At 44.0% G+C, this 27,756-nt stretch overlaps 2 protein-coding genes across 2 annotated transcripts in view; both read left to right on the plus strand.

The window, feature by feature from the left end:
• LOC123753952 (salivary peroxidase/catechol oxidase) overlaps positions 1–3,825 on the plus strand; it is a 67,401-nt gene extending 63,576 nt beyond the window's left edge. The window contains exons 16-19 of the mRNA XM_045735970.2: positions 160–269; positions 1,021–1,109; positions 1,579–1,684; positions 2,879–3,825. Coding sequence (XP_045591926.2) covers positions 160–269; positions 1,021–1,109; positions 1,579–1,684; positions 2,879–2,957 — 384 coding nt within the window. The 3' untranslated portion in view covers positions 2,958–3,825. The remainder of the gene's footprint in view (positions 1–159; positions 270–1,020; positions 1,110–1,578; positions 1,685–2,878) is intronic.
• Positions 3,826–9,371: 5,546 nt separating this feature from the next.
• LOC123758323 (chorion peroxidase) overlaps positions 9,372–27,756 on the plus strand; it is a 36,601-nt gene continuing 18,216 nt past the window's right edge. Inside the window, exons 1-6 of the mRNA XM_069321039.1 lie at positions 9,372–10,574; positions 15,063–15,172; positions 18,478–18,660; positions 21,912–22,107; positions 22,257–22,437; positions 24,798–24,962. Of these exons, the coding sequence (XP_069177140.1) occupies positions 9,372–10,574; positions 15,063–15,172; positions 18,478–18,660; positions 21,912–22,107; positions 22,257–22,437; positions 24,798–24,962 (2,038 nt within the window). The remainder of the gene's footprint in view (positions 10,575–15,062; positions 15,173–18,477; positions 18,661–21,911; positions 22,108–22,256; positions 22,438–24,797; positions 24,963–27,756) is intronic.

Here is a 27,756-nt window from a genome sequence, read left to right on the forward strand (position 1 = left end):
TACCCACCTCGACTGTTAACAGTGTTGGTGAATACTGTGCACCAAACACTGCACCTGGAGTGTCGCGGGGGACCTTACCCCTGCTTCCTGGTACACCCCGGCGTCCATCTTGGCCGCCAGCACCTGCCTCATACACTAAGACCGTCGCTCTCCGTACAGGTTGTGCGCGTGCTCCAGCAGCTCTACGCCTCCGTCGATGACATCGACCCCTTCATAGCCGGGATCTCTGAGAGGCGCGTCCCGGGGGCCTTCCTCGGACCCACCTTCAGGTGAGATCTTAATAATAATGTTATTATTGTGTTTATTCAAGAATATATGCAACCACAACGAAGGTGGTAGAGAGAGAAGAAGGATGACAATGCTTAACACAGTGGGAGTGAAAGGAATAAAGAAATCTAGAATTCCTGTTGCGCAGTGGTCAGATAAGCCTGCACATAACCGAATGGTCTTGGGTTCGAATCCAAGGTAAGACCAAACATTTGGGCACGTTTCCTTACTCCTAATGCCTTTGTCAACCGAGGAGTAAGGCATCTGTTATGGGTTGCATGTTGAGAAAGTCATTGACCTTAAGGGACCTTGATAAGCCTAACTTAAAGCTTCCTATCTCCGACACTTGGAAACCAATACAGGGAAGATAGCGAGATAGCACTGGAGGTAATCTTGGCCTTTATTGGGGTCCAACTACTTGGGCTGGACGGTAGAGCGACGGTCTTGCTTCATTCCGGTCGGCGTTCAATCCCCAACCGTCCAAGTGGTTGGGCACCATTCCTTCCCCCGTTCCATCCCAAATCCTAATCCTGATTCTTTCCCAGTGCTATATAGTTATAATGGCTTGGCGCTTTCCCCTGATAATTCCCTTCCCTTGACCTTTATTGACCAATCATATGTTTTCCCGTCACACAGCAAAACGTTTGACCAATCATGTGTTTTCCAGCTCCTCCACTCAAGATAATGCCTTTTCAATCGTATATATTTCAGGCATAAAACTGCTTGACTAATCTCATGTTTCCCGCCACTCAGGTGCATCGTTGGAGAGCAGTTCACCAGGCTGAAGCGGTCAGACAGGTTCTTCTATGACTTAGGAGGGATGCCCACATCCTTCACTGAAGGTCTGTTTCAATATTCCTTCCGTTGACAGCCCAGATGATTATATGTTAAAATATCACACATATTTTCACATACATAAATAGCCGTTTTAGATGTTCAAAACAGGATGTTAAGTGACAAGGGTCACAGGGACCAGTGCTAGTTACAGGCAGGCAAATTGATGCTTGGCTATGTTAATGTTGGAACACTTTGACCTGCACTGTTTGTGTACTCAATATTGGAACAGTATATTCAATAACCTGAATATTCAACTATGTGTTCACGTGTGGATAAAACAGGGGTGGTTTTATCCACACAGGAACATGCAGCACAAGCAACGTATTGGATAAGTCCAAACCCATTGGATATGTGAAGACAATGGGGGATAGAACTCCCATTGTAATGGCTGGGATAATAGTTGCATTGTAGCGCTGAGTTAAGGTATCGTTACCTTAATAACTACGTCATATATATAATGTGATATTCTCACAGCACAACTCAACTCTATCCGGATGATGTCATGGGCGCGCGTCCTGTGTGAGACTGGCGACATGTTGGGCTACGTCCAGCCCCTCGCCTTCCGTCTGCCTCGGGGACTGTGAGTAATTAACACATTTATTGTAGTTTACTCAATATTTATAAAATGACATGCTCGTTTCCTTTGCAAGTTCTCTTCTGTTGTAACAATCATATATGCAGCCCACTAGTAGACAGAACACACTGTTGTTACTATTGAAACCACTAGTATGGTGCTACCATTAGTAGGGTAAATTAGGACTACGACTGTGCGCGACCACCTGCCCAAGTGAGCGCGGGGCGACCCGTCCCTGCACGGTGAGTGGTGCCCCACGCACGGTCGTAGTCTTAGTGAGGTTAAGAGGTGGTGGGTTAGGTTAGGGTGAGCACCTTGGCAGGTGCACCACCTGTAGTACACCTGCCCAGGTGTGTGTGCTCCGCTCGCACGGTTGTAGTCTTAGTACTGGTAAGATGAGTGTTGAAAGTGTATGTTTGCAAGCGTGGATTTGCAACCCATGTATGGGTGCTTAGAGTTTAAGCATAAGTATAGGAGACCTAAGCATGACTCAGGTAGAGTGCACGCGTGACTGCCGGGAGTGAATGGGGTCACCCGCCCCATGTGTCTTGGACCTTGACCTGGTCGCCCGCCCCAGGGCTGCAAGGGAGGCCGAGGGCTGGCCAGGGCACCAAGGGAGGCCGTGGGCTGGCCAGGACACCAAGGGAGGCCGGGGGCTCCCTTGATTCCATGATTCCTGTGATAAAGGTCATTTACTTAAGTTTTTAAAGATCAAATGCAATTTTAAATTTAAAATCTTTTTAACTTATGATATATAATAGCATTTCTAATTAAGAAACTATGTATTTTGAGTGGTAATATATTTGTTAACAGTATTTGTGATGGCATGACATACTCTGATGTGTGTGGTATAACTAGTATACCAACGTTGTCAGAGGCGCTGCTAACTTCTCTTGCAACTTTTGTCAATACATTTCATCTCAGCTTAGATAATGACACAACAAACACCTTTTTAGTTACTGAGAACTTAACCGTTTATATATAAACAAAGGGTCTCGTAGCACAGTTGGCTTCGTTCTAGACTCATCATCAGATATTCCAGGGAGGACAGATATAGTTGGGCACATTTCCTTTCATCTGATACACCTTTTCAGTTAGGCTTCCCTGCCGGACTGAGGTCCTTTGGGAATAATATGTTTAGCGGTGCGTGTTGATGACGTTCGTGGACGTGCAGACGACTGACGGATTCTCTGTTTTCAGGAACGAGAGGATCCCTTGTGACAGTCCCGGCATCCCGGGGCTCGACCTCACGCCATGGATCTCTGACACGAATAATTAACAGGCTCTACACCTGGGGCTCTGACACCCGGGGCGCCGACACCCGGGGCGTCAATACCCGGGGCACCGACACCCGGGGCACCGACACCCGGGGCGCCGACACCCGCGTCCAGTGTTGTTCTAGTTGACTTATCTTTAGGAACCTCCACAACACTTTCATTGTTTTGTTTAGTATCCGACATTCCATTATATGCTCCCTGTAGCGCAGTAGTCTACGTACTTGCCTCACAATCAATGCTCAATCCCCGGGCACAACATAAATAGGTGGGCATGTTTCCTGTCACCTGATACACCTGTCCACCTGGTAGTAAAACAGATATTCGGGAGTTAAGTATTTGTTGTGGTGGTGGTGGACCCCATACCCATCCTGTGGGTGGTGGTGGACCCCATACCCATCCTGTGGGTGGTGGTGGACTCCATACCCATCCTGTGGGCAGTAGTGGACCCCATACCCATCCTGTGGGTGGTAGTGGACCCCATACCCATCCTGTGGGTGGTAGTGGACCCCATACCCATCCTGTGGGTGGTAGTGGACCCCATACCCATCCTGTGGGTGGTGGTGGACCCCATACCCATCCTGTGGGTGGTGGTGGACCCCATACCCATCCTGTGGGTGGTAGTGGACCCCATACCCATCCTGTGGGCAGCGGTGGACCCCATACCCATCCAGTGGGCAGCGGTGGACCCCATACCCATCCAGTGGGCAGCGGTGGACCCCATACCCATCCAGTGGGCAGCGGTGGACCCCATACCCATCCAGTGGGCAGCGGTGGACCATATACCCATCCAGTGGGCAGCGGTGGACCCCATACCCATCCAGTGGGCAGCGGTGGACCATATACCCATCCAGTGGGCAGCGGTGGACCATATACTCATCCAGTGGGCAGCGGTGGACCCCATACCCATCCAGTGGGCAGCGGTGGACCCCATACCCATCCAGTGGGCAGCGGTGGACCCCATACCCATCCAGTGGGCAGCGGTGGACCCCATACCCATCCAGTGGGCAGCGGTGGACCCCATACCCATCCAGTGGGCAGCGGTGGACCATATACCCATCCAGTGGGCAGCGGTGGACCCCATACCCATCCAGTGGGCAGCGGTGGACCCCATACCCATCCAGTGGGCAGCGGTGGACCCCATACCCATCCAGTGGGCAGCGGTGGACCCCATACCCATCCAGTGGGCAGCGGTGGACCCCATACCCATCCAGTGGGCAGCGGTGGACCCCATACCCATCCAGTGGGCAGCGGTGGACCATATACCCATCCAGTGGGCAGCGGTGGACCATATACCCATCCAGTGGGCAGCGGTGGACCCCATACCCATCCAGTGGGCAGCGGTGGACCCCATACCCATCCAGTGGGCAGCGGTGGACCCCATACCCATCAAGTGGGTGGTAGTGGACCCCATACCCATCCAGTGGGTGGTAGTGGACCCCATACCCATCCAGTGGGCAGCGGTGGATAGGTTACAATCCTCCACAGTTCAGCCCGTCCTCCTAAGGTTTCCCAACGTCAAGAAATTGCCGTACTAAAGTGCCCTAATCCTAACCTACCAGAGGACCCAAAACAGAAAACAGGACAGTATGCCAATCTCGCGAGCCGCTTCCATTCTCTAATACGTCAGTTTTTGATCTTAGAGAGCGAGTATACGTCAAAATACGACGTGCTATTAGGAGAACCGGTTTGGCACTTATCAAATTGGGAGATATTTTGTGAAGTTAATTTAGTTAATTACCATATGGTGTTTAGCGAAAGTAAAAATTAATATTCGTTCCTGATATTCATATATTTTTACATGTATGTAAATTATATGTATGTATTCAGTGTATTCATGTATACAGTGAGTTATACAACACAAATATTTAAGAGAAAAGTCCCACACAATATCATTCCTCACTATACTGTAGTGATCTTTGAAGAGTAAATATTTCTTAAGTATATTACTGCACATTATGTATATTTTATACAACTTTGTATATATTGTAATTGTTCATAAAACACTTTAATTAAGGGTAAATGTTCAGGCTTAAGACTTTAGTAATTTATGTATTAAATACTTCACATTGGTAATTAACTTGTTTTCGTTATTCTAATGTAATGAAGAACATCAAAATGCGCAAATCTTTAAATATTTACAAAATAGTAATCGTATGAGTTAAATATTTTATTAGAACAAATCAAAATACTCTATATATTGCATTATAAACACAAAATTTCAGGTTAAATAAATGGTAATATCATTAGTGCTTGAAGTTTGTTAAAGTTTGGGTCGTTACTTAAGTTTACATTTTCTTTTATCGAATATGAAAGAAAATGCAAAGTATATAAGGGGTAACTAGAGAAAGATTTTGAATCTCCCTCAAATTTTTATTTTCGAGCTTAATGATTCCAAAACCATCACAGTTTATAATTATCAAAATTTTATGAAGAATTGCCACATATAACTTCATAATAGGCAATAATAGCCAGATACAACTGAATGATATGCAATAATAGCCAGATACAACTGAATAATATGCAATAATAGCCAGATATAACTTCATAACAGGCAATAATAACCAGATATAACTTCATAATAGGCAATAATAGCCAGATATAACTTCATATTAGGCAATAATAGCCAGATATAACTTCATAACAGGCAATAATAGCCAGATATAACTTCATAGCAGGCAATAATAGCCAGATATAACTTCATATTAGGCAATAATAGCCAGATATAACTTCATAATAGGCAATAATAGCCAGATATAACTTCATATTAGGCAATAATAGCCAGATATAACTTCATATTAGGCAATAATTGCCAGATATATATCAGTTATTGGTAATTTTCAGGAATTATAAATGATTTTTAACTTTCATGATCTTGCAGTGTTACCAACGGCAGCTGACGACAGTGTCAGTGTTACCAACGTCAGCTGACGACAGTGGCAGTGTTACCAACGTCAGCTGACGACAGTGTCAGTGTTACCAACGTCAGCTGACGACAGTGGCAGTGTTACCAACGTCAGCTGACGACAGTGGCAGTGTTACCAACGTCAGCTGACGACAGTGTCAGTGTTACCAACGTCAGTTGACGACAGTGGCAGTGTTACCAACGTCAGCTGACGACAGTGGCAGTGTTACCAACGTCAGCTGACGACAGTGGCAGTGTTACCAACGTCAGCTGACGACAGTGGCAGTGTTACCAACGTCAGCTGACGACAGTGTCAGTGTTACCAACGTCAGTTGACGACAGTGGCAGTGTTACCAACGTCAGCTGACGACAGTGGCAGTGTTACCAACGTCAGCTGACGACAGTGGCAGTGTTACCAACGTCAGCTGACGACAGTGTCAGTGTTACCAACGTCAGCTGACGACAGTGTCAGTGTTACCAACGTCAAGTATTTAAGATATTTTAATCTCAAATGTCAAAATACTATTTTTAGTTTGAATTAATACATTATTTTAGCTTTAGTTTGCACTAATACATTATTTTATTTGTGAACGTGTTTTACACATAGTTTATTTTTCCACAATGTATGTTGTATAATACAGTGCTACTATTGATGCCATGCAATAGCTGTATCCTTGTATCTTAAGCTGTATTCTGTATTGTTATGACCAGATGATGTATTTAGATACTTAAACTTTACTAATAAATATATTTATATTATCCTTATGTTTATCCAACTTCCAATAGACTAAGTGCTCTGGGATATGGGAGTAGACTAAGTGGTCTGGGATATGGGAGTAGACTAAGTGGTCTGGGATATGGGAGTAGACTAAGTGACCTGGGATATGGGAGTAAACTAAGTGGCCTGGGATATGGGAGTAGACTAAGTGGCCTGGCATATGGGAGTAGACTAAGTGGCCTGGGATATGGGAGTAGACTGTGACCTGTGATATGGGAGTAGACTAAGTGGTCTGGGATATGGACGTAGACTAAGTGGCCTGGGATATGGGAGTAGACTAAGTGGTCTGAGATATGGGAGTAGACTAAGTGGTCTGGAATATGGGAGTAGACTAAGTGGTCTGGGATATGGGAGTAGACTAAGTGACCTGGGATATGGGAGTAGACTAAGTGACCTGGGATATGGGAGTAGACTAAGTGACCTGGGATATGGGAGTAGACTAAGTGACCTAGCTGGGATATGACAGTAGACTAAGTGGCCTGGGATATGGGAGTAGACTAAGTGACCTGGGATATGACAGTAGACTAAGTGGCCTGAGATATGGGAGTAGACTAAGTGGTCTGGGATATGACAGTAGATTAAGTGGCCTGGGATATGGGAGTAGATTAAGTGACCTGGGATATGACAGTAGACTAAGTGGCCTGAGATATGGGAGTAGACTAAGTGGTCTGGGATATGACAGTAGACTAAGTGGTCTGGGATATGGGAGTAGACTAAGTGACCTGTGATATGGGAGTAGACTAAGTGGTCTGGGATATGGAAGTAGACTAAGTGGCCTGGGATATGGGAGTAGACTAAGTGGTCTGAGATATGGGAGTAGACTAAGTGACCTGGGATATGGGAGTAGACTAAGTGGTCTGGGATATGGGAGTGGACTTAGTGGCCTGGGATATGACAGTAGACTAAGTGGCCTGGGATATGACAGCAGACTAAGTGGTCTGGGATATGACAGTAGACTTAGTGGCCTCGGATATCACAGTAGACTAAGTGGTCTGGGATATGACAGTAGACTAAGTGGCCTGGGATATGATAGTAGACTAAGTGGCCTGGGATATGACAGTAGACTAAGTGGTCTGGGATATGACAGTAGACTTAGTGGCCTGGGATATCACAGTAGACTAAGTGGTCTGGGATATGACAGTAGACTAAGTGGCCTGGGATATGATAGTAGACTAAGTGGCCTGGGATATGACAGTAGACTAAGTGGTCTGGGATATGACAGTAGACTAAGTGGCCTGGGATATGACAGTAGACTAAGTGGTCTGGGATATGATAGACTAAGTGGTCTGGGATATGGGAGTAGACTAAGTGGTCTGGGATATGAGAGTAGACTAAGTGGCCTGGGATATGACAGTAGACTAAGTGGTCTGGGATATGACAGTAGACGAAGTGGCCTGGGATATGATAGTAGACTAAGTGGCCTGGGATATGACAGTAGACTAAGTGGTCTGGGATATGACAGTAGACTAAGTGGCCTGGGATATGACAGTAGACTAAGTAGTCTGGGATATGATAGTAGAATAAGTGGTCTGGGATATGACAGTAGACTAAGTGGCCTGGGATATGACAGTAGACTAAGTGGCCTGGGATATGACAGTAGACTAAGTGGTCTGGGATATGACAGTAGACTTAGTGGCCTCGGATATCACAGTAGACTAAGTGGTCTGGGATATGACAGTAGACTAAGTGGCCTGGGATATGATAGTAGACTAAGTGGCCTGGGATATGACAGTAGACTAAGTGGTCTGGGATATGACAGTAGACTTAGTGGCCTGGGATATCACAGTAGACTAAGTGGTCTGGGATATGACAGTAGACTAAGTGGCCTGGGATATGATAGTAGACTAAGTGGCCTGGGATATGACAGTAGACTAAATGGTCTGGGATATGAGAGTAGACTAAGTGGTCTGGGATATGACAGTAGACTAAGTGGTCTGGGATATGAGAGTAGACTAAGTGGTCTGGGATATGACAGTAGACTAAATGGTCTGGGATATGAGAGTAGACTAAGTGGTCTGGGATATGACAGTAGACTAAGTGGTCTGGGATATGACAGTAGACTAAATGGTCTGGGATATGACAGTAGACTAAATGGTCTGGGATATGAGAGTAGACTAAGTGGCCTGGGATATGGGATGACGACCAAACAAGGTCAGGAAGCCCAAAATATAACACAGAAATCAAGACAATTAATTCCACAAATAAAGCAATCGACAGCATCGTTCCGATCCCTAAATAACTTTTTAATTGGGTAGTTATTATCCTTCTTCAGTAGTACACTCCCAGATGGTAGTGAACTATGAACCACTCTCCCAGATGGTAGTGAACCATGCACCACTCTCCCAGATGGTAGTGAACTATGCACCACTCTCCCAGATGGTAGTGAACCATGCACCACTCTCCCAGATGGTAGTGAACCATGCACCACTCTCCCAGATGGTAGTGAACCATGAACCACTCTCCCAGATGGTAGTGAACCATGAACCACTCTCCCAGATGGTAGTGAACCATGAACCACTCTCCCAGATGGTAGTGAACCATGAACCACTCTCCCAGATGGTAGTGAACCATGAACCACTCTCCCAGATGGTAGTGAACCATGAACCACTCTCCCAGATGGTAGTGAACCATGAACCACTCTCCCAGATGGTAGTGAACCATGAACCACTCTCCCAGATGGTAGTGAACCATGAACCACTCTCCCAGATGGTAGTGAACCATGAACCACTCTCCCAGATGGTAGTGAACCATGAACCACTCTCCCAGATGGTAGTGAACCATGAACCACTCTCCCAGATGGTAGTGAACCATGAACCACACTCCCAGATGGTAGTGAACCATGAACCACTCTCCCAGATGGTAGTGAACCATGAACCACTCTCCCAGATGGTAGTGAACCATGAACCACTCTCCCAGATGGTAGTGAACCATGAACCACTCTCCCAGATGGTAGTGAACCATACACCACACTCCCAGATGGTAGTGAACCATACACCACACTCCCAGATGGTAGTGAACCATGAACCACTCTCCCAGATGGTAGTGAACCATGAACCACACTCCCAGATGGTAGTGAACCATGAACCACTCTCCCAGATGGTAGTGAACCATGAACCACTCTCCCAGACGGTAGTGAACCATGAACCCCTCTCCCAGATGGTAGTGAACCATGAACCACTCTCCCAGATGGTAGTGAACCATGAACCACTCTCCCAGATGGTAGTGAACCATGAACCACTCTCCCAGATGGTAGTGAACCATGCACCACTCTCCCAGATGGTAGTGAACCATGAACCACTCTCCCAGATGGTAGTGAACCATGAACCACTCTCCCAGATGGTAGTGAACCATGAACCACCCTCCCAGATGGTAGTGAACCATGAACCACTCTCCCAGATGGTAGTGAACCATGAACCACACTCCCAGATGGTAGTGAACCATGAACCACTCTCCCAGATGGTAGTGAACCATGAACCACTCTCCCAGATGGTAGTGAACCATGGACCACTCTCCCAGATGGTAGTGAACCATGAACCACTCTCCCAGATGGTAGTGAACCATGCACCACTCTCCCAGATGGTAGTGAACCATGAACCACTCTCCCAGATGGTAGTGAACCATGAACCACTCTCCCAGATGGTAGTGAACCATGAACCACTCTCCCAGATGGTAGTGAACCATGAACCACTCTCCCAGATGGTAGTGAACCATGAACCACTCTCCCAGATGGTAGTGAACCATGCACCACTCTCCCAGATGGTAGTGAACCATGAACCACTCTCCCAGATGGTAGTGAACCATGAACCACTCTCCCAGATGGTAGTGAACCATGAACCACTCTCCCAGATGGTAGTGAACCATGCACCACTCTCCCAGATGGTAGTGAACCATGAACCACTCTCCCAGATGGTAGTGAACCATGAACCACTCTCCCAGATGGTAGTGAACCATGAACCACTCTCCCAGATGGTAGTGAACCATGAACCACTCTCCCAGATGGTAGTGAACCATGAACCACTCTCCCAGATGGTAGTGAACCATGAACCACTCTCCCAGATGGTAGTGAACCATGCGCCACACCCCAGACCAGTGAACCATGCGCCACACCCCAGACCAGTGAACCTTGCGCCACACCCCAGACCAGTGAACCATGCGCCACACCCCAGACCAGTGAACCATGCGCCACACCCCAGACCAGTGAACCATGCGCCACACCCCAGACCAGTGAACCTTGCGCCACACCCCAGACCAGTGAACCATGCACCACACCCCAGACCAGTGAACCTTGCGCCACACCCCAGACCAGTGAACCATGCGCCACACCCCAGACCAGTGAACCATGCGCCACACCCCAGACCAGTGAACCTTGCGCCACACCCCAGACCAGTGAACCTTGCGCCACACCCCAGACCAGTGAACCATGCGCCACACCCCAGACCAGTGAACCATGCGCCGCACCCCAGACCAGTGAACCATGCGCCACACCCCAGACCAGTGAACCATGCGCCACACCCCAGACCAGTGAACCTTGCGCCACACCCCAGACCAGTGAACCTTGCGCCACACCCCAGACCAGTGAACCATGCGCCACACCCAAGACCAGTGAACCATGCGCCGCACCCCAGGACCTCCTACTTGGGTTACCGCGCCATCTACAGCGCCAATTTGAGCAGTTTAGAGAGCAATTTTCACAGAGGGGTTCAGACGGCCTCACGTCACTCAGAGTGCGCTGATCGGCCCGTAATGGTCCTTGAGTGACGGGTCCTGAGGGTGATGGGCAGAGTGACTGATGGTGATGGGGACCGGACGGAAGGGGGTGTGGAGCCGGCTAAGGCCTGGGGACCGGACAGAAGAGGGTGTGGAGTCGGCTAGGGCTCCAGGACCGGACGGAAGGGGGTGTGGAACCAGCTAGGACCTCTTGACCGGACAGAAGGGGGTGTGGAGCCACCATGGTGTCAATATTGACAGGACTGGCCAACATGGTGTCAGTACAGAGGAGGTAGAGGCTCGGGGCCGGGAGCTGGAGCCCGTCAGCAGTGTGTGGTCACTGACAAGGGCGGGGCGGCCATTCTCTCATCATCTTCACAGTCACTGCAATCGCCGCCAAGATGATTACTTAAGTAGATGTTGCCTAAGGTGTCCTGCTTGACGCTACGGAGAGGGACCTTGTCAGACGTGCTGGGACCACAGGGAGTTCACCCAGTACTACTGCAGCAACGACTTTGCTGGAAACGAAGAACGTCCAGCCCGTCCTCTGAGTTACGTCCTCTGAGTTAGGTCTTCTGAGTTACGTCCTCTGGGTTACGTCCTCTGAGTTACGTCCTCTGAGTTAGGTCCTCTGAGTTACGTCCTCTGGGTTACGTCCTCTGAGTTACGTCCCCTGAGTTACGTCCTCTGAGTTACGTCCTCTCAGTTAGGTCCTCTGAGTTACGTCCTCTGAGTTACGTCCTCTGGGTTACGTCCTCTGAGTTACGTCCTCTGGGTTACGCCCTCTGAGTTACGTCTCCTAGGTTATCACTGACAACATCTCTACATGTCAAGGAAATAAGCCGCAATAACTGTTATTCTCTCTAATGCACCAAACAGAATAATTAGCTGACATTACTGCTATATTTGGTGATACAATAAGACAGGCGACGATAGTGTGACCGTTCTCCCCTAACTCATTGATATTTCCATACGCACATCCAGGTTTATATTCCCCAATAATCTTTGGCAGGTGGAGTCCAGATTTTAGGCGTTCACAGTTTCGATCAATTTGTTGACCTTTGCTTTCAGTTCGGCTGTAGTGTCCTTCGTTACCCTTTGGAATTTAGTTTGGTCAGAGAGTATGAGGTTCATTTTCGCCAGATATTCGTCTTTTTTAAGAATGACGTATATTGGCCACTTGTCGCCTCTCCTGACAACTATCTCCTTGTTCTCACGAACATATAAACCTGGATATGCGTATGGAAATGTCAAGACACACAAGCCTGGAAACCCACTTCGGCCAATCATCAGCCAGATACCCACACCCACGTACAGACTGGCGAAACGACTCAACGGCTTGCTGACTCCTTATGTCCCTTGCGCCTTCAGCCTGAAGTCTCCAAAGGAATTTGTTGACTTGCTGCAGGGAACACGGGCCACAGGGATAAGAGCCTCGTTGGACGTAGAATCTCTGTTTACCAACGTACCTGTGGACGAAACAATCGGGATGATAGCCGACAGAGTGTACCGTGATCCGGCCTGTACTCCTCTTGACATACCAGAAAACAGTCTAAGGAAACTACTCCAAGCTTGTACTAAAGAGGCACCCTTCTTGAGCCCGGATGGACACATGTATAAGAAAGTAGATGGGGTCGCCATGGGTTCTCCCCTAGGTGTCCTGTTTGCGAACTTCTACATGGGCACCATCGAGCAAAAAGTCTTAGTCGACATGAACTTGAAACCGGCCATATACTGCAGGTATGTTGACGACATTTTTACACAGGTACCTGATGTCAGACATCTGCAGGAGCTGAAGGAGGCATTTGAGCAGAGTTCCGTGCTGCGTTTCACTTACGAGATGGAAAAGGATGGGAAGCTGCCCTTTCAAGATATAACAGTCATGGAAAAGAGCGGAGGTTTCCACACTGCAGTCTACACTAAGGAAACAAACATAGGAATGTGCCTAAATGCCAACAGTGACTGCCCAGACAGGTACAAGAGGAGTGTTGTTAACGCTTATGTCGACCGTGCTCTCAGCCACAGCTCAGAATGGAAGCAAGTCGACGAAGAACTCTGTAGGGTAAGGCAGGTCCTAGTCAACAACGGCTTCTCCAATGGTTTCGTCGAAGACATCATAAGAAGGAAAGTGAAACGCCATGCAACCTCTGAAGAGACAACCAACACAACACCTATACCCCCTATTAGACTATTTTACAGGAACTTCTTTTCCACAGCTCATAAAACGGAGGAAAGGGTCCTGAAAGATATTGTTAATAGAAACGTTATCCCTACAGACAAAAATCAGAAGATACAACTGACGATTTACTATAAAACCAGAAAAACGGCCAGCCTACTCATGAGAAACTCTCCAGACACAAAGCAGAACGCTTTAAAAGAGACCAACGTTGTCTATGCCTTCAAATGCCCTCTTGGGGATTGTAAGCCTAAAAAAAAACAGTATATAGGCAAGACAACAACATCTCTTTCCAGGCGTTTAACGATGCATAAGCAACAGGGTTCCATTAAGGAACATATAATCTCTTCCCACAACCAAACCATCACCAGAGAAATCTTAGCAAACAACACAGAAATCATCAATAGATACAGCGATAGCAGGCGGCTTGACGTCTGCGAGGCACTACACATCAAGAAGTCAACACCAGCAATCAACAGCCAATTAATGCACAACTATATTCTACCCACTTCAAGACTCCGCTCCAATATAGAAGCATCAAGAAATATGGACCAATAGGCTTTCTACAATTACTTCCATTCAATACCCATTGTTTCGTGTTCTGTCTTGTGTTTGAATTTAATACCCATTCAATACCCATTGTTGAAAGTTTGTTTTCACCTCATCCACCTCACCCAAATGTAGATATAAAATCGAAGATGTGTAAGCTCTATTCAGTTTCAGTTGTGTATTTGTAAACTAAAGTCTTTGAAAATGTAATAAGTTTTACGAAACGTGCTCAAGTGTCGCGTCAGACTGGAAATAAAAATGAATTTTGGAGAATTGATCTTTGAATTACCACCAACAGTGAAAAGAAACGAAAGAAAGATCGAGAAAATTCGTGTTAGAATTATTAATCTTACTTTTTTCGGTCATATTTAATAATATATATATATATATATATATATATATATATATATATATATATATATATATATATATATATATATATATATATATATATATATATATATATAGATATATATATATTGGTAGCAGTCTTTCTTGTAAACATATGTTGTTAAATATGACCGAAAAAGTAAGGTTAACAATTCTAACACAAATTTTCTCAATATTTCTTATGTTTCTTTTTACTGTCGATGGTAATTGAAAAATCAATTCTCCAAAATTCATTTTTTTTATTTCTAGTCTGACATGACGCTTGAAAGCGTTTCGTAATAACTTATTACATTTTCAAAGACTTTAGTTTACACACACACAACTGTAACCTGAAAACATTAAACAGAGTTTTACTTATGCTAAACACTTAAACAGCTTGTCTTATATACTCGCATTTGGGTGAGGTGATATGTTGCAACAATTTTGGCTGAGGTGAACAAACTTTTGACCAACACAAGACAGAACATGGAACATTGGGTATTAATTGGATAACTGAGAGGGAAGAATGGAAGTAACTGCAAGGGCCTATTGGCCCATACTTCCTCTTGATGCTTCTATTACAGCCAATTAATGCACAATTACAGCCAATTAATGCACAATTACAGCCAATTAATGCACAATTACAGCCAATTAATGCACAATTACAGCCATTTAATGCACTACTATATTCTACCCACTTCAAGACCCCGTACCAATATAAAAGCATCAAGAGGAAGTATGGGCCAATAGGCCCTTTGCAGTTACTTCCATTCTTCCCTCTCAGTTATCCAATTAATACCCAATGTTCCGTGTTCTGTCTTGTGTTGGTCAAAAGTTTGTTCACCTCAGCCAAAATTGTTGCAACATATCACCTCACCCAAATGCGAGTATATAAGACAAGCTGTTTAAGTGTTTAGCATAAGTAAAACTCTGTTAATGTTTTCAGGTTACAGTTGTGTGTGTGTAAACTAAAGTCTTTGAAAATGTAATAAGTTATTACGAAACACTTTCAAGCGTCATGTCAGACTAGAAATAAAAAAAAATGAATTTTGGAGAATTGATTTTTCAATTACCATCGACAGTAAAAAGAAACATAAGAAATATTGAGAAAATTAGTGTTAGAATTATTAATCTTACTTTTTCGGTCATATTTAACAATATATATATATATATATATATATATATATATATATATATATATATATATATATATATATATATATATATATATATATATATATATATATATATATCGTACCTAGTAGCCAGAACGCACTTCTCAGCCTAATATGCAAGGCCCAATTTGCCTAATAAGCAAAGTTTTCATGAATTAATTGTTTTTCGACTACCTAACCTAACCTAACTTTTTCTGCTACCTAACCTAACCTAACCTAACCTATAAAGATAGGTTAGGTTAGGTTAGGTAGGGTTGGTTAGGTTCGGTCATATATCTATGTCAATTTTAACTCCAGTAAAAAAAAAATTGACTTCATACATAATGAAATGGGTAGCTTTATCATTTCATAAGAAAAAAAATAGAGAAAATATATTAATTCAGGAAAACTTGGCTTATTAGGCAAATCGGGCCTTGCATAGTAGGCTGAGAAGTGCGTTCTGGCTACTAGGTACGACATATATATATATATATATATATATATATATATATATATATATATATATATATATATATATATATATATATATATATATATATATATATATATATATATGATCAAGAAGGAAGAGGACTCTGAGCGCTTTCCCGTATTAAGACATTTTCAAGGAGCAGGAGTTTCTCTTTCCTTGTGAATACTTAGTCATAATGAATCACATGTTTATGAGGATCTTCTGCGTATATTTATTTACTTATTCATAATCATGTTTCCTGGCGTGGGGAGGCTCTTGGGGTTACCTCGTGAGACACAGGAGAATCAAGGTATAAGTGCATTACCCACAGGAACAGGAAGACTGTGACTTGCCCTATTCTTAAGGAAGAAAGGACATTGCTGCTGGAATAGATTATGTGAGGATTATCAACTCACAATGGAAGTATTACCTTAGGAAGTGAAAGTGAGTTGAGTGGGGGAGGTGGAGCAGCAATCAGAAGAAACAGGGGGCCAACCACACAGAAGGACATCCCAATGGGAAAGAGGATCAATTACAGATTTTTATAGTTTGTGAATTTGGGGCGATCTTGTTGTTGTTGTGGGAGTCTCTGACGATGGAGAAAGAAAGTGAAGGATGTAATGGTGAACCTTGACGACGGGCCACCACGCCTCTTCCCCCCCCATCCCAGACATCTTGGCCCCTGCCTCCTGTAGCAGGTGTCCGGCTTCCATATATACAGCGGGACGGTGGAGAGGAGTCAGTGCAAGTGTGTGACTGGTGGTGTAAACAAGTGTTTTCGAAGTCTCTGCTGGCGTCTATCCCAGTGCATCTGAGTGTGTTGGCGTCCTATCCGGTGCTCGTCCGAGTTTGTTTGCGTCCTACCCGGTCCGTCCGTGTCTGCTGGCGTCCTACCCGGTCCGTCCGTGTCTGCTGGCGTCCTACCCGGTCCGTCCGTGTCTGCTGGCGTCCTACCCGGTCCGTCCGTGTCTGTTGGCGTCCTACCCAGTGCGTCCGTGTCTGCTGGCGCCCTACCCGGTGGGCGGGACTTAACTCCACCTGAGGCACCAGGACCCAGGAAGATGACGGAGCGACGCTGGAGAAGTTGTACAATGTTGTGAGTCTTGTTGTTGTTGTTGTGTTGGACCCACAACACCGTCCGGGTTAACAACATAATCACATGATAACATTGATTACCAACTTACTGAAAGACGAGCTAGTTTTTAAACTTCTCATTTGTTATCAAATGAAATTAGTATTTCGAAACCCATTTTTTGTTGTTAGTAAAACATCAACTGATGTTTCAAAATAGCTGACTTGAACATTATCCTGGAGCATAATAGCTGACTAGAACATTGTCCTGGAGCATAAAAACTGACTAGAACATTATCCTGGAGCATAATAGCTGACCAGAACATTATCCTGGAGCATAATAGCTGACCAGAACATTATCCTGGAGCATAATAGCTACTAGAACATTATCCTGGAGCATAATAGCTACTAGAACATTATCCTGGAGCATAATAGCTGACTTGAACATTATCCTGGAGCATAATAGCTGACTTGAACATTATCCTGGAGCATAATAGCTGACTAGAACATTATTCTGGAGCATAATAGCTGACTTGAACATTATCCTGGAGCATAATAGCTACTAGAACATTATCCTGGAGCATAATAGCTACTAGAACATTATCCTGGAGCATAATAGCTGACTTGAACATTATTCTGGAACATAATAGCTGACTTGAACATTATCCTGGAGCATAATAGCTGACTTGAACATTATCCTGGAGCATAATAGCTGACTAGAACATTATTCTGGAGCATAATAGGTGACTTGAACATTATCCTGGAGCATAATAGCTACTAGAACATTAGCCTGGAGCATAATAGCTACTAGAACATTATCCTGGAGCATAATAGCTACTAGAACATTATCCTGGAGCATAATAGCTACTAGAACATTATCCTGGAGCATAATAGCTGACTTGAACATTATCCTGGAGCATAATAACTGACTTGAATATTATCCTGGAGCATAATAGCTACTAGAACATTATCCTGGAGCATAATAGCTGACTTGAACATTATTCTGGAGCATAATAGCTGACTTGAACATTATCCTGGAGCATAATAGCTACTAGAACATTATCCTGGAGCATAATAGCTACTAGAACATTATCCTGGAGCATAATAGCTACTAGAACATTATCCTGGAGCATAATAGCTACTAGAACATTATCCTGGAGCATAATAGCTACTAGAACATTATCCTGGAGCATAATAGCTACTAGAACATTATCCTGGAGCATAATAGCTGACTAGAACATTATCCTGGACAATATTGGTCACGTGTTGTTCAACAGCCATACTGATATTGGTCACGTGTTGCAGGTATTCAACAGCCATACTGATATTGGTCACGTGTTGCAGGTATTCAACAGCCATACTGATATTGGTCGGGGTTGGGCTCAGTGCTGGCAGCGTGGCCAAGGAAGTAAACAACGACAGTGCTGCCACCCCAACAGATGCGGTGGAGGAGAGTAAGAGCGTCAGTGCTTCCAGTGACGCCGGGAGAGACAGACGTCAAGTGTATCCTCCGGCCCAGTTTTACAGGTGAGTGACTTGTTCCCTCAGTCTGGACACATTTGGTACATAGGGTTATAACACTATCATAATATGCGAGTGGTCAACCAGACTATATACACAGGGCTATAACCCCATTATCAGAAGAACTCCAATCATGCATTTACTAGTTCGCTTCATGTAATCTAAACAGCCTTTAATAAATATAAGTTCCCAAATGGCAACTTCATTGACTCGAGAAAGGTCCTTGTTTCTGTAAACCATAACTATCTCTTACTTAAACTTCATCATTATGGAATCCGAGGCCTACCTCTAAACTATATTTGTTCCTATCTCAGTGACAGACACCAATATGTAGCCATCAATAACATAACCTCTCCCACTCTACCATTAACAGTAGGGGTGCCACAGGTCTTCATCCTAGGACCTCTCCTTGTTTCTTATATACATAACTTATTTGCCAAATGTATCAAACAATCTTAATCTTTAGTATTTACTGATGGTACTACCTTCATTTATTTAGATCCCAACCCACACACACTAAATAATATTGTAAATAATGAATTAAATAAATTCCACTCGTGGATGTCAACTAACAAACTCACACTAAACATAGTAAAGACCTACTACATTTTATTTGGAAGTAAATCATCAAACCAAATTCACCTTTATACTGACAATTTCAACATTAGAATTAAAAGTGATGTAAAGTTCCCTGGGCTGTACATAGACAAGAGACTAACTTCAGCACCCACGTACAACACATAAAAAAGTCTCAAAAACGGTTGATATACTCTCTAAAATCAGATATTATGTTCCAAACTCTGTTCTCCTCTCACTAAACTACTCCCTAATTTATCCCTATCTTACATACGGTATCTGCGCATGGGGTGCAACCACTGCAAAATTACCTGAAGCCTATCATCACACAGGAAAAATTTGCTATCATAACTGTAACAAATTCTGTCTTCAGACAACACACAGCCCCTCTGTTTAAATCCTTACACATGCTAAACATAAACTCATTCCACACATTCTCTTGTGCTGTTTACACATACAAAATCTTATGATTAAGCCTACATTATAATCGAGATCTAAAACTCTTCCTTGATTGATTTATTAGAACCCATGAGCACCGCACCAGAAATAAATATCTCATTGATATTCCCAGTCAAACTAAACCTGTGCAAACACTCCATGCAAATAAAAGGACCTAGTCCATGGAACTCACTCCCTAACGAATTAAAAAATGTCCAACCTATGCTTTATTCAAAAGTAAAACCAAAAAAGTATCGAATTACATTCTTATAGTTTCGTACCTTGCGCTTCAAACCCACAATGTATCTTGTGCTACCCACTCACCCAATTTAATAGTAAATACATGCAACTTTATCAGCATAATCTGTTCTATCAGTTTATAATGTATATTATATTATTATAATAATATAATCAGTTATAATGTTGAATTCAACTTCTGTTACAATGTACTGATTGCTACATTTGTCAGTATGCGTGTTTTGGTGGTTTTGCAAGGACGTTCTACTCAGTAACTTCCACAACCCAATGTACCTGTAGAATAAATACTGTGGATAGATATAATGAGGAAATTCAAAGAACTGGAACTTAATAAAACCTACTTTAAAATAAGAATGCAAATAAATGAACTAATAAGTTCTTAGCTTTTACAAAAATTCCTGTCAATCCTCTGTCTTAGGAAGGAATGTAGGCTGTAAACCTCGGGGTACAGTTCTTACAGGTAAACCAGGTTATTGATTGCAGGAACAAAATGTACCTGTTGGCATTTAAACACATTTACCATTGTATTGTATACAATGGATTAAATGATAAACACAGAACAATAACTGAATATTGGTTCTGTTCTAGAATCAAACGATCTGAACACTACATAATCTAGCCTAGCCTAGTTAGCCTAGCTCTTGACTACATAGCTAATAACTGAGATTATGTCTAGTGATTATAATAACTAGTTATATGATTTAAGCAAGATATTATATGCAAATAAGCAAGCAAATATGATAAATTAATTATAACTGTGATGGCAGTTGATAATTTATACTTATGAATTATATATACATGTATTTATACATATATTCAGATTAAATGATAAAGAATAAGATAAGATGCTCACTTGATTGTGGGGAGTGTCTCCGCTATATGACGATTAGCAATTTATATGGACACATTAAGGTCATTAAAACATGCAATTGGCTAATTTACACTCTACAACACTTAGTACTTATCCCAAATTGAGAACCGATGTCCATCTGACCGGTTGGCAGAGAATATCTCTCTTGGTGAGATATGGTACAGTATTTTGATGATATAACAGCGTTGTTGCGGTGATTGGATACAGCTGTAGCCTTTATCTTGCATGAAGATGATGAGGTGGTGGTGAGAGACCAAGCGTGGTGAGCCACTCGATCTTTACACTTGTATTTTGAGTTCTTTAAATTGATTTATATATTTGTTTATAGTTCAGTACCTCCCTGAGTTTCCTAGGGAGCTATCACTGAGGATTAAGATTAGTTTGTGCCGTGTAGTCTTGTTGAAAGCCTGAAGCACCATCACACGTGTTCACTGGAGAGTGTAAACAATAGATTCTGGGGCTCCGAGCGGTTACTCACCCGGGCAGCGGTTCCTCCCTCCCAGTGAGTGTGGCCGACAATGAACATTGATTAATTAATTTTATTGTCTAGACAGATTATTGAGGTAAAGTGGGATTGTTGGATAAATGTATATAGGATTTAATTATTATAGGTAGTACTTATAGTACAAATTGATTCTTATAAGATTTGAAAATACGTCACCAGAAGCCCAAGTCATGTTTCAATGGTATTTCACTTAAGATAACTTCTTGTCGGACCTTCTAGATCCTTAAAGATACATGAGCAAGGTCACATAGGCATCCATAGGCCCAACGGCGGACGTGACCATTGTGGTTAGTCATGGATGTAGGATCTAGTAGATGTATGATTCGATACATGTATGATACAAGATAATGATTTTTATGTACTTCATTTCTTAGATTATAATATTGATATGGTGGGAATTTTTCACAGTACCAGCTTGCATATAAATAAATAAATGATATGGGAGAGGTCAGCAAACAGGGTGGTAAAGATCTTGATCCTACTGGGCAAGAAGTTGCACAGGAACTCTACTGGGATGATAAGTTGCTGTTCCAGCTGGGTGGAAGGGAAGTATGGGTATGATTGGTAGAGACAGCCTAATCCCTCACCCACCTCCCTCGTCTCCGGCAGACCCTACGACCCGCTCCCACCTCGGCCACCTCAACCCTACCCCAGCCATGCCCCACGCCTGTATAATGTCGCCCCGCAGCAGGCCAGACCGCAGAGGCCCAGACCGTACCTGGCCAGACCGCAGAGGCCCAGACCGCAGCTGGCCAGGCACTATGATGGGAGGTTCCCGCCTCACGTCACAGGGGGCAAGCCATCGGTAAGAAGTTACATGTCTTGTTTTTTCACGTTTATAAACATGTAATCTTTTTTTTTTGTCAAAAAGCAAGACAATCTCAATGCACTAATTTATACGTAGAATAAAGAGATCAAGACATTAAATGCAATCCTCTTCCTTTATTTCTCAAGTCGTCCTGGAGGCCAATTCTGACGAAGGCGCCTCTGAGGTCCAGCCAGGCCCTCTACACCCCCAGCCGCACCCCAGCGGTCACCCATCCCTTCCTGGGCCCCGCCTCTAGCCGTCAGGTCACCCCCGTCCCTCACCACCTCCGACCTCTTCAGCCTCAACCTCCTACACTCGCATATGGAGGTAAGGATCAAACATTCTTATTTTCTCTCTATCCCAAACTCTTATAAAAGCGTTGGTGTGTTTACACTAGTCCTGCTCTGGCTCATGTGGACGAATGCACGTATAATAACATACACTTATACACACGGTGTATGTTGTATGTTCTACACGTTGATAAGTGTATGTTATAGTATATCAAGGAATATATAATGTTTGTGTGATGTTTGACGCTGATTATCAGACTGTTACACAACGCAAGGTCATTGTGTTTTTATGTCAACAAGAGAGTGAGCTCGGAGTGCCTCTGCTGTCTGCTTCAGAGAGCAACTATGTCACCTCATTTAGGATTAGTTTTCCCAGTTGAAAACGATTATTTTGAGATAAAGTTTATTTATACGATTAAGCTAATAGTAATTTGAAGATGATTAAGTATTATTGTGATATGATTAGATTCTTCGTGATTAAATATAAGTGATGTGGAGAATTTCTAGCCAGAGGAACTACAGCCTACTATCAAATACAAATACAGAATAAAGTGAGTCTTTTAGCTGGAAGTGTCGACTTAGCATGAGCACTTAGCTTGAAGTGTAGATTGTAGACTACTTCACTATAGACTATTAGGTCAGGTAATTCCGTTCTCTTAAAAGATGTTATTTCTCAAACTCAGAGTTATTGATAGAGGACAACTGAAAAGTACCTGTTGAAATTCCACTCACATCATCATTGTACTTGGTACAAAAGATTAAATAATAAAATTAAAACAGCACTAACAATGACTGCTAAATTAAAGGGTTCATTATTCAAGATCATAAAGATCTGAGCCGCTGTACACAACCTAGTTCTTAAATAGTTACTGGAAATAACTGGGGTTTTAAATAAATATAACAATATCAAGTTATATTATTCAAGCAAGATTTCTAGAACTGATTAATAGATAATATTTACGCAAATATTATTACCTGATGATAACTATGATAATGATTTATAATTAATGCTGATTATTTATTACTGAACTTATTCAAGATTAGATTAAGATTTAATGATTATTTATTATTACTAATAATTGATATATTAAGATAATAATTATTGTAGAAGCTTACTTTATTTTGGGGAATTTCCCCACTTCATAACGGCAAACAGTTTATGGAAAGATTAAGGTTATAGAAGCATGCAAATTGGCCATTAAACATTCTAAAACACTTAATTAATGAACAAATCCACAAGGGCCATGACGAGGATTCGAACCTGCGTCTGAGATCATCCCCGACATTGCCTTAATCGACTGACCTACGACACAGTATAAGAATTGCAACCAGAAATTCTACTGAATTTACTTGGATCCTGCAGCCTCTCCGAGAGAGACACCAGGATTGTACACAACTCCCCCCATGCACTCGAGCTATGTCAATAGGCTGTTCTACCTCTTCGCCCTTACTTCATTACATTTGACATTACACGAGAGCATCCCAGCATCTGGGATGCTCTCGGACGCAGATTCGAATCCTCGTCACGGTCCTTGTGGATTTGTTCATTTGATACATCACGCTATTGTGATTTCTGTGTGCACTTAATTAACTTATCCAATTGAGAACTAGAGCTTTGAGTCTATTCTAGACTAGACTTATATCTCTCTTGGCGAGATAATGCCTCTGTATTTTAGAGATTTAGATGGTAGCACACAGAAATCACAATAGCGTGATGCATCATATGAACAAATCCAAAAATCCATGTCGTAGCTCAGTGGATTAAGGCAACGTCTGGGATACTCTCGAACGTAGGTTCGAATCCTCGTCACGGCCCTTGTGGATTTATTCATTTAGATGATAGCTTTGCTGTCGGATGATAACTCGCAGTAGCGTGAGATTAATTCTGACCGAGATGTGAGTGGTAGCGTAGAGTCTCTGAAAACATGAACTCGTCCTCACTAATTATGATATTTATTTTAATCATTTTTGTGTAAAATGTTATTCAGCACATTCTTGATTGTCTTAGGATGCTAACACTGTGATTAAGTAGTTATAGTGCGTTATTTGGTCACTTTTTAGAGATGCGAACACTGTCTCATGTTCACAGTCCTGATGTAAACAATACAATGCCCGCCTCAGGGCATTTAGACACCGGTCACAGACCCACAGTCTCGTGCACGCATGTCACATGTACGCATAGTACACATGTTTTGCTGATCCAGCCATCTGTTGTCGGTACCTGCCTGATTTAGCGTTGTTGGGAAGAACCCATGTGGTTAAACTATTATCATGCCTTAGTAAGGACATACGTGCTCCATTGGCCCTCTTTTTCCATTTCTTATTTCTAAATAAAGTACTCAGTGTAATTTAGTTTGTTAAAATCAATATCAATGTTAACATGACACGTTCCGCCAGCTCCGCCTCCCTACCCTGGACCAGGAGAGTGCCCGGACGGCCTGCAGTGTGTGCCGCTGGTGACCTGCGCTTCCAGCTACCGTGAGATAGAGAACCAGCCCCAGCTCTCCTGCTCCATCTACGGTGGTGCTGTTGGCGTCTGCTGCCCCGAACAACCCAATAAGAGTACGTGTTTATGTCTTCATGCTCTCTGCTGTTTCTTCTTCCAGTGTATTGTGTTCTGCAGAAGTCTGCTGCTTGGAACAACCCAACTGGAAGGTCCCTTTTGGCTGTTGTGATAAAAGGATGTACCTTATGAGCTGATTGTTGACTGTTAGACGAGAGTGTTTTATGTCTATGCCCCTTGTGTGGGGACTCGGGTCACTCTTAAGAAGAAGCGCTCTTCTCCCCAGGCTTGCTGCCTCAATTGCGGTGACGCCCACTCTACCTTCACTCGCACATGTATCCACTACAAATTTGAGGAAGCCATCCTCAATTTGAAGCACCGCGATAGTTTGTCTCTCCTCTTTCGCTAGCGTATCTTATGTTCGTGTGCTGCACTCCATCTTCTCCTTGCCCTTCTCTCCTTTCTTAGTCTGACAACCGTTTCCAGGCCTTAGACCCGGACACTCCCACTGCCTCCTTTCCTGTTTCTTTACATTCTGATCCAAAGGGTCCTCCAGCTTGTGTTCCTGCCTTCCTTCCCAGTCTGCCTTGTCTCCTGTGTCTTCTTTCCCATCTCCCCCCGATCCTTCTTTCCAGCCCTCCCCCACTGTCTCTTGGCGCTCCACGCTGCCTATCTGTCCAGAATGATACTCATCATCCTCCCAGCAATCTTCATGTTGTTCACTCCCGTTCTCTTTCTTCTTTTGAGATGTTGAAACAATAGAGATTCACCCAGTACGTTGTTGCCTGTCTTTTTAAGTCAGTAACGTAAGCCTGCCTCCTCTCCTTCTCCAGCTGGTAAAAAGGCATCGCTTTCTTCCCCACCCTCCACCTCCAACACTATCACTGCATCCCCTCCCATTTCGATGGCTAGGACCCATTGTCCCAGCTATGGGGGTTTCCTTAGCCCTTGATTCTCTTTCTCGATTGCTGCCCTTGCTGAGGTGCACTCCCCTGTTTCTGCCCCACCCCCTCCCTCTCGCTTCACTTGACCACCCCTCTCCAGTGCCCTCTCCTGCTCTGGACCCTGTCCGCCCCCCCCCCCCTTTCCCCTCTGGTCCATCCTCTCGCTCTCTTAGCCTCATTGTCCTTGCTCAATTTATCCATGCCCCCTGACCCTGATTTTACTAATACTGATCTTTAGTATGCAGTGTTCTTCTTTCCCTTTGTTTCTTCATTGCTTTCTGTTGCTGTTCTCTCTCTTCTCCTTTTGATAATGTCTATTCTTCAAGGGAATATTAGTGGATTTTTTGCCAACTTCCATGATCTCCAACTTCTGATAACACAGTTTTCACCGCTTTGTGTATGTTACCAGGAGCCGATGCTTAGTGCTCGTCCTGGTCAATTTTGTGGTTATTCCTTTCTTTCTCTCTCTCTCTCTCTTCCCCACCCCCCTGTGGCCCAAAAGCTGGGGCCCATAACTCCATCCCCCTACTTTTTCAGTCGCCCATTCAATGTTCTGCGGCCCATGTCTTTGTAAGTGAATGGTACACAGTCTATTCCATTTATCACCCCCCAAATGTCCCACTTTCTATTCCTGATCTTAGGCACCTGTTGGACTGTTGGACTCCTTACCGGAGCCTGTGCTCCTTTTGGGTGATTTCAACTGTCGACATACCCTCTGGGGTGATGTTGTGACAAACACCGGAGGCCGCCTTCTCGAACCTATTGCCCTCTCTTCTTCCCCTATGTCTTCTAAATTCTGGTGAACCCACTCATGTGGACTCCCACACTCACATCCTTTCCTGACTTGATCTTTCTCTCTGCTCGTCGTCTCTTTACGTAGATTTCACATGGCAGGTTCTTGATGACCTCCATAACAGTGACCATTTCCCTATCCTTGTTACCTTTTTCTCTTTTCACCCTTCCCTCTCCTTCCCTAGGTGGCAGTTTGCCAAGGCTGACTGGAATCTATTCATCCTCCATGCTACTCTCTCCGCCCTTTCCACTCTGCCTCTTCCTCGCGCTCTCTTCCTTTTTCATGACACCGTATTCGGTGCTGCCCTCCACTCTATTCCTTGCTCTACCTCCCGAGGCACGCGGAAGTGCGTTCCCTGGTGGAATGCAGACTGTGCTCGGGCTGTCCGCTGTAAGCACGCAGCCTGCAAGAGACATTGACACCGGCAGATGGTCACTTCCTTTATTTTATTTCGGAAGACGAGTGAGGAGGCCCATAGGACTATCCGTACAGCTAAACATGAGAGTTGGAAATCTCATGTCTCCATGATTACATCCGATACTCCTGTCTCAGATATGGAAGAAAATCCGCAAGATAGCGGGTAAGTTTGTTCCAGATGTCTCGCCAGTCCTTCATCTCAACAATACTGTTGTGGCGGATCCGGTGGCGGTCGCGACCGAACTAGGTTCCCACTTTTCAACTGTTAGCTCCGGTTCCCATCTTCCTCTGTCTTTCCATAATCGTAAGCCCATTCTTGAAGCTTCTCCTCTAGACTTACGCACTCATCTCCAGCTTCCCTATAACGATCCCTTCTCTCCGAACTTCGGTCCGCCCTGGCCCTCTGTGGGTCCACAGCAGCGGGCTCAGATGGCATTCATTATGAGATACTTCGCCATCTCCCTTCAATGCGCGTCTCGGTATCTACTAAATCTTTATAACCGAATCTGGGAATCGTCATCAGTCCTCGAGGACTGGGTCCAGGCGGTGGTTCTTCCTATTCGGAAACCAGGGGTCTCTAGTGCCACCCCCTTGGATTTTCACCTCATTGCACTCACTACTTGCGTTTGCAAACTCCTTGAACATATGGTCAATGCATATCTGATGTGGTTCTTGGAACACTACCACTGTCTCTCCCCT

The sequence above is a fragment of the Procambarus clarkii genome, chromosome 1, assembly GCF_040958095.1.
Source record: "Procambarus clarkii isolate CNS0578487 chromosome 1, FALCON_Pclarkii_2.0, whole genome shotgun sequence".
NCBI lineage: Eukaryota > Metazoa > Arthropoda > Malacostraca > Decapoda > Cambaridae > Procambarus > Procambarus clarkii.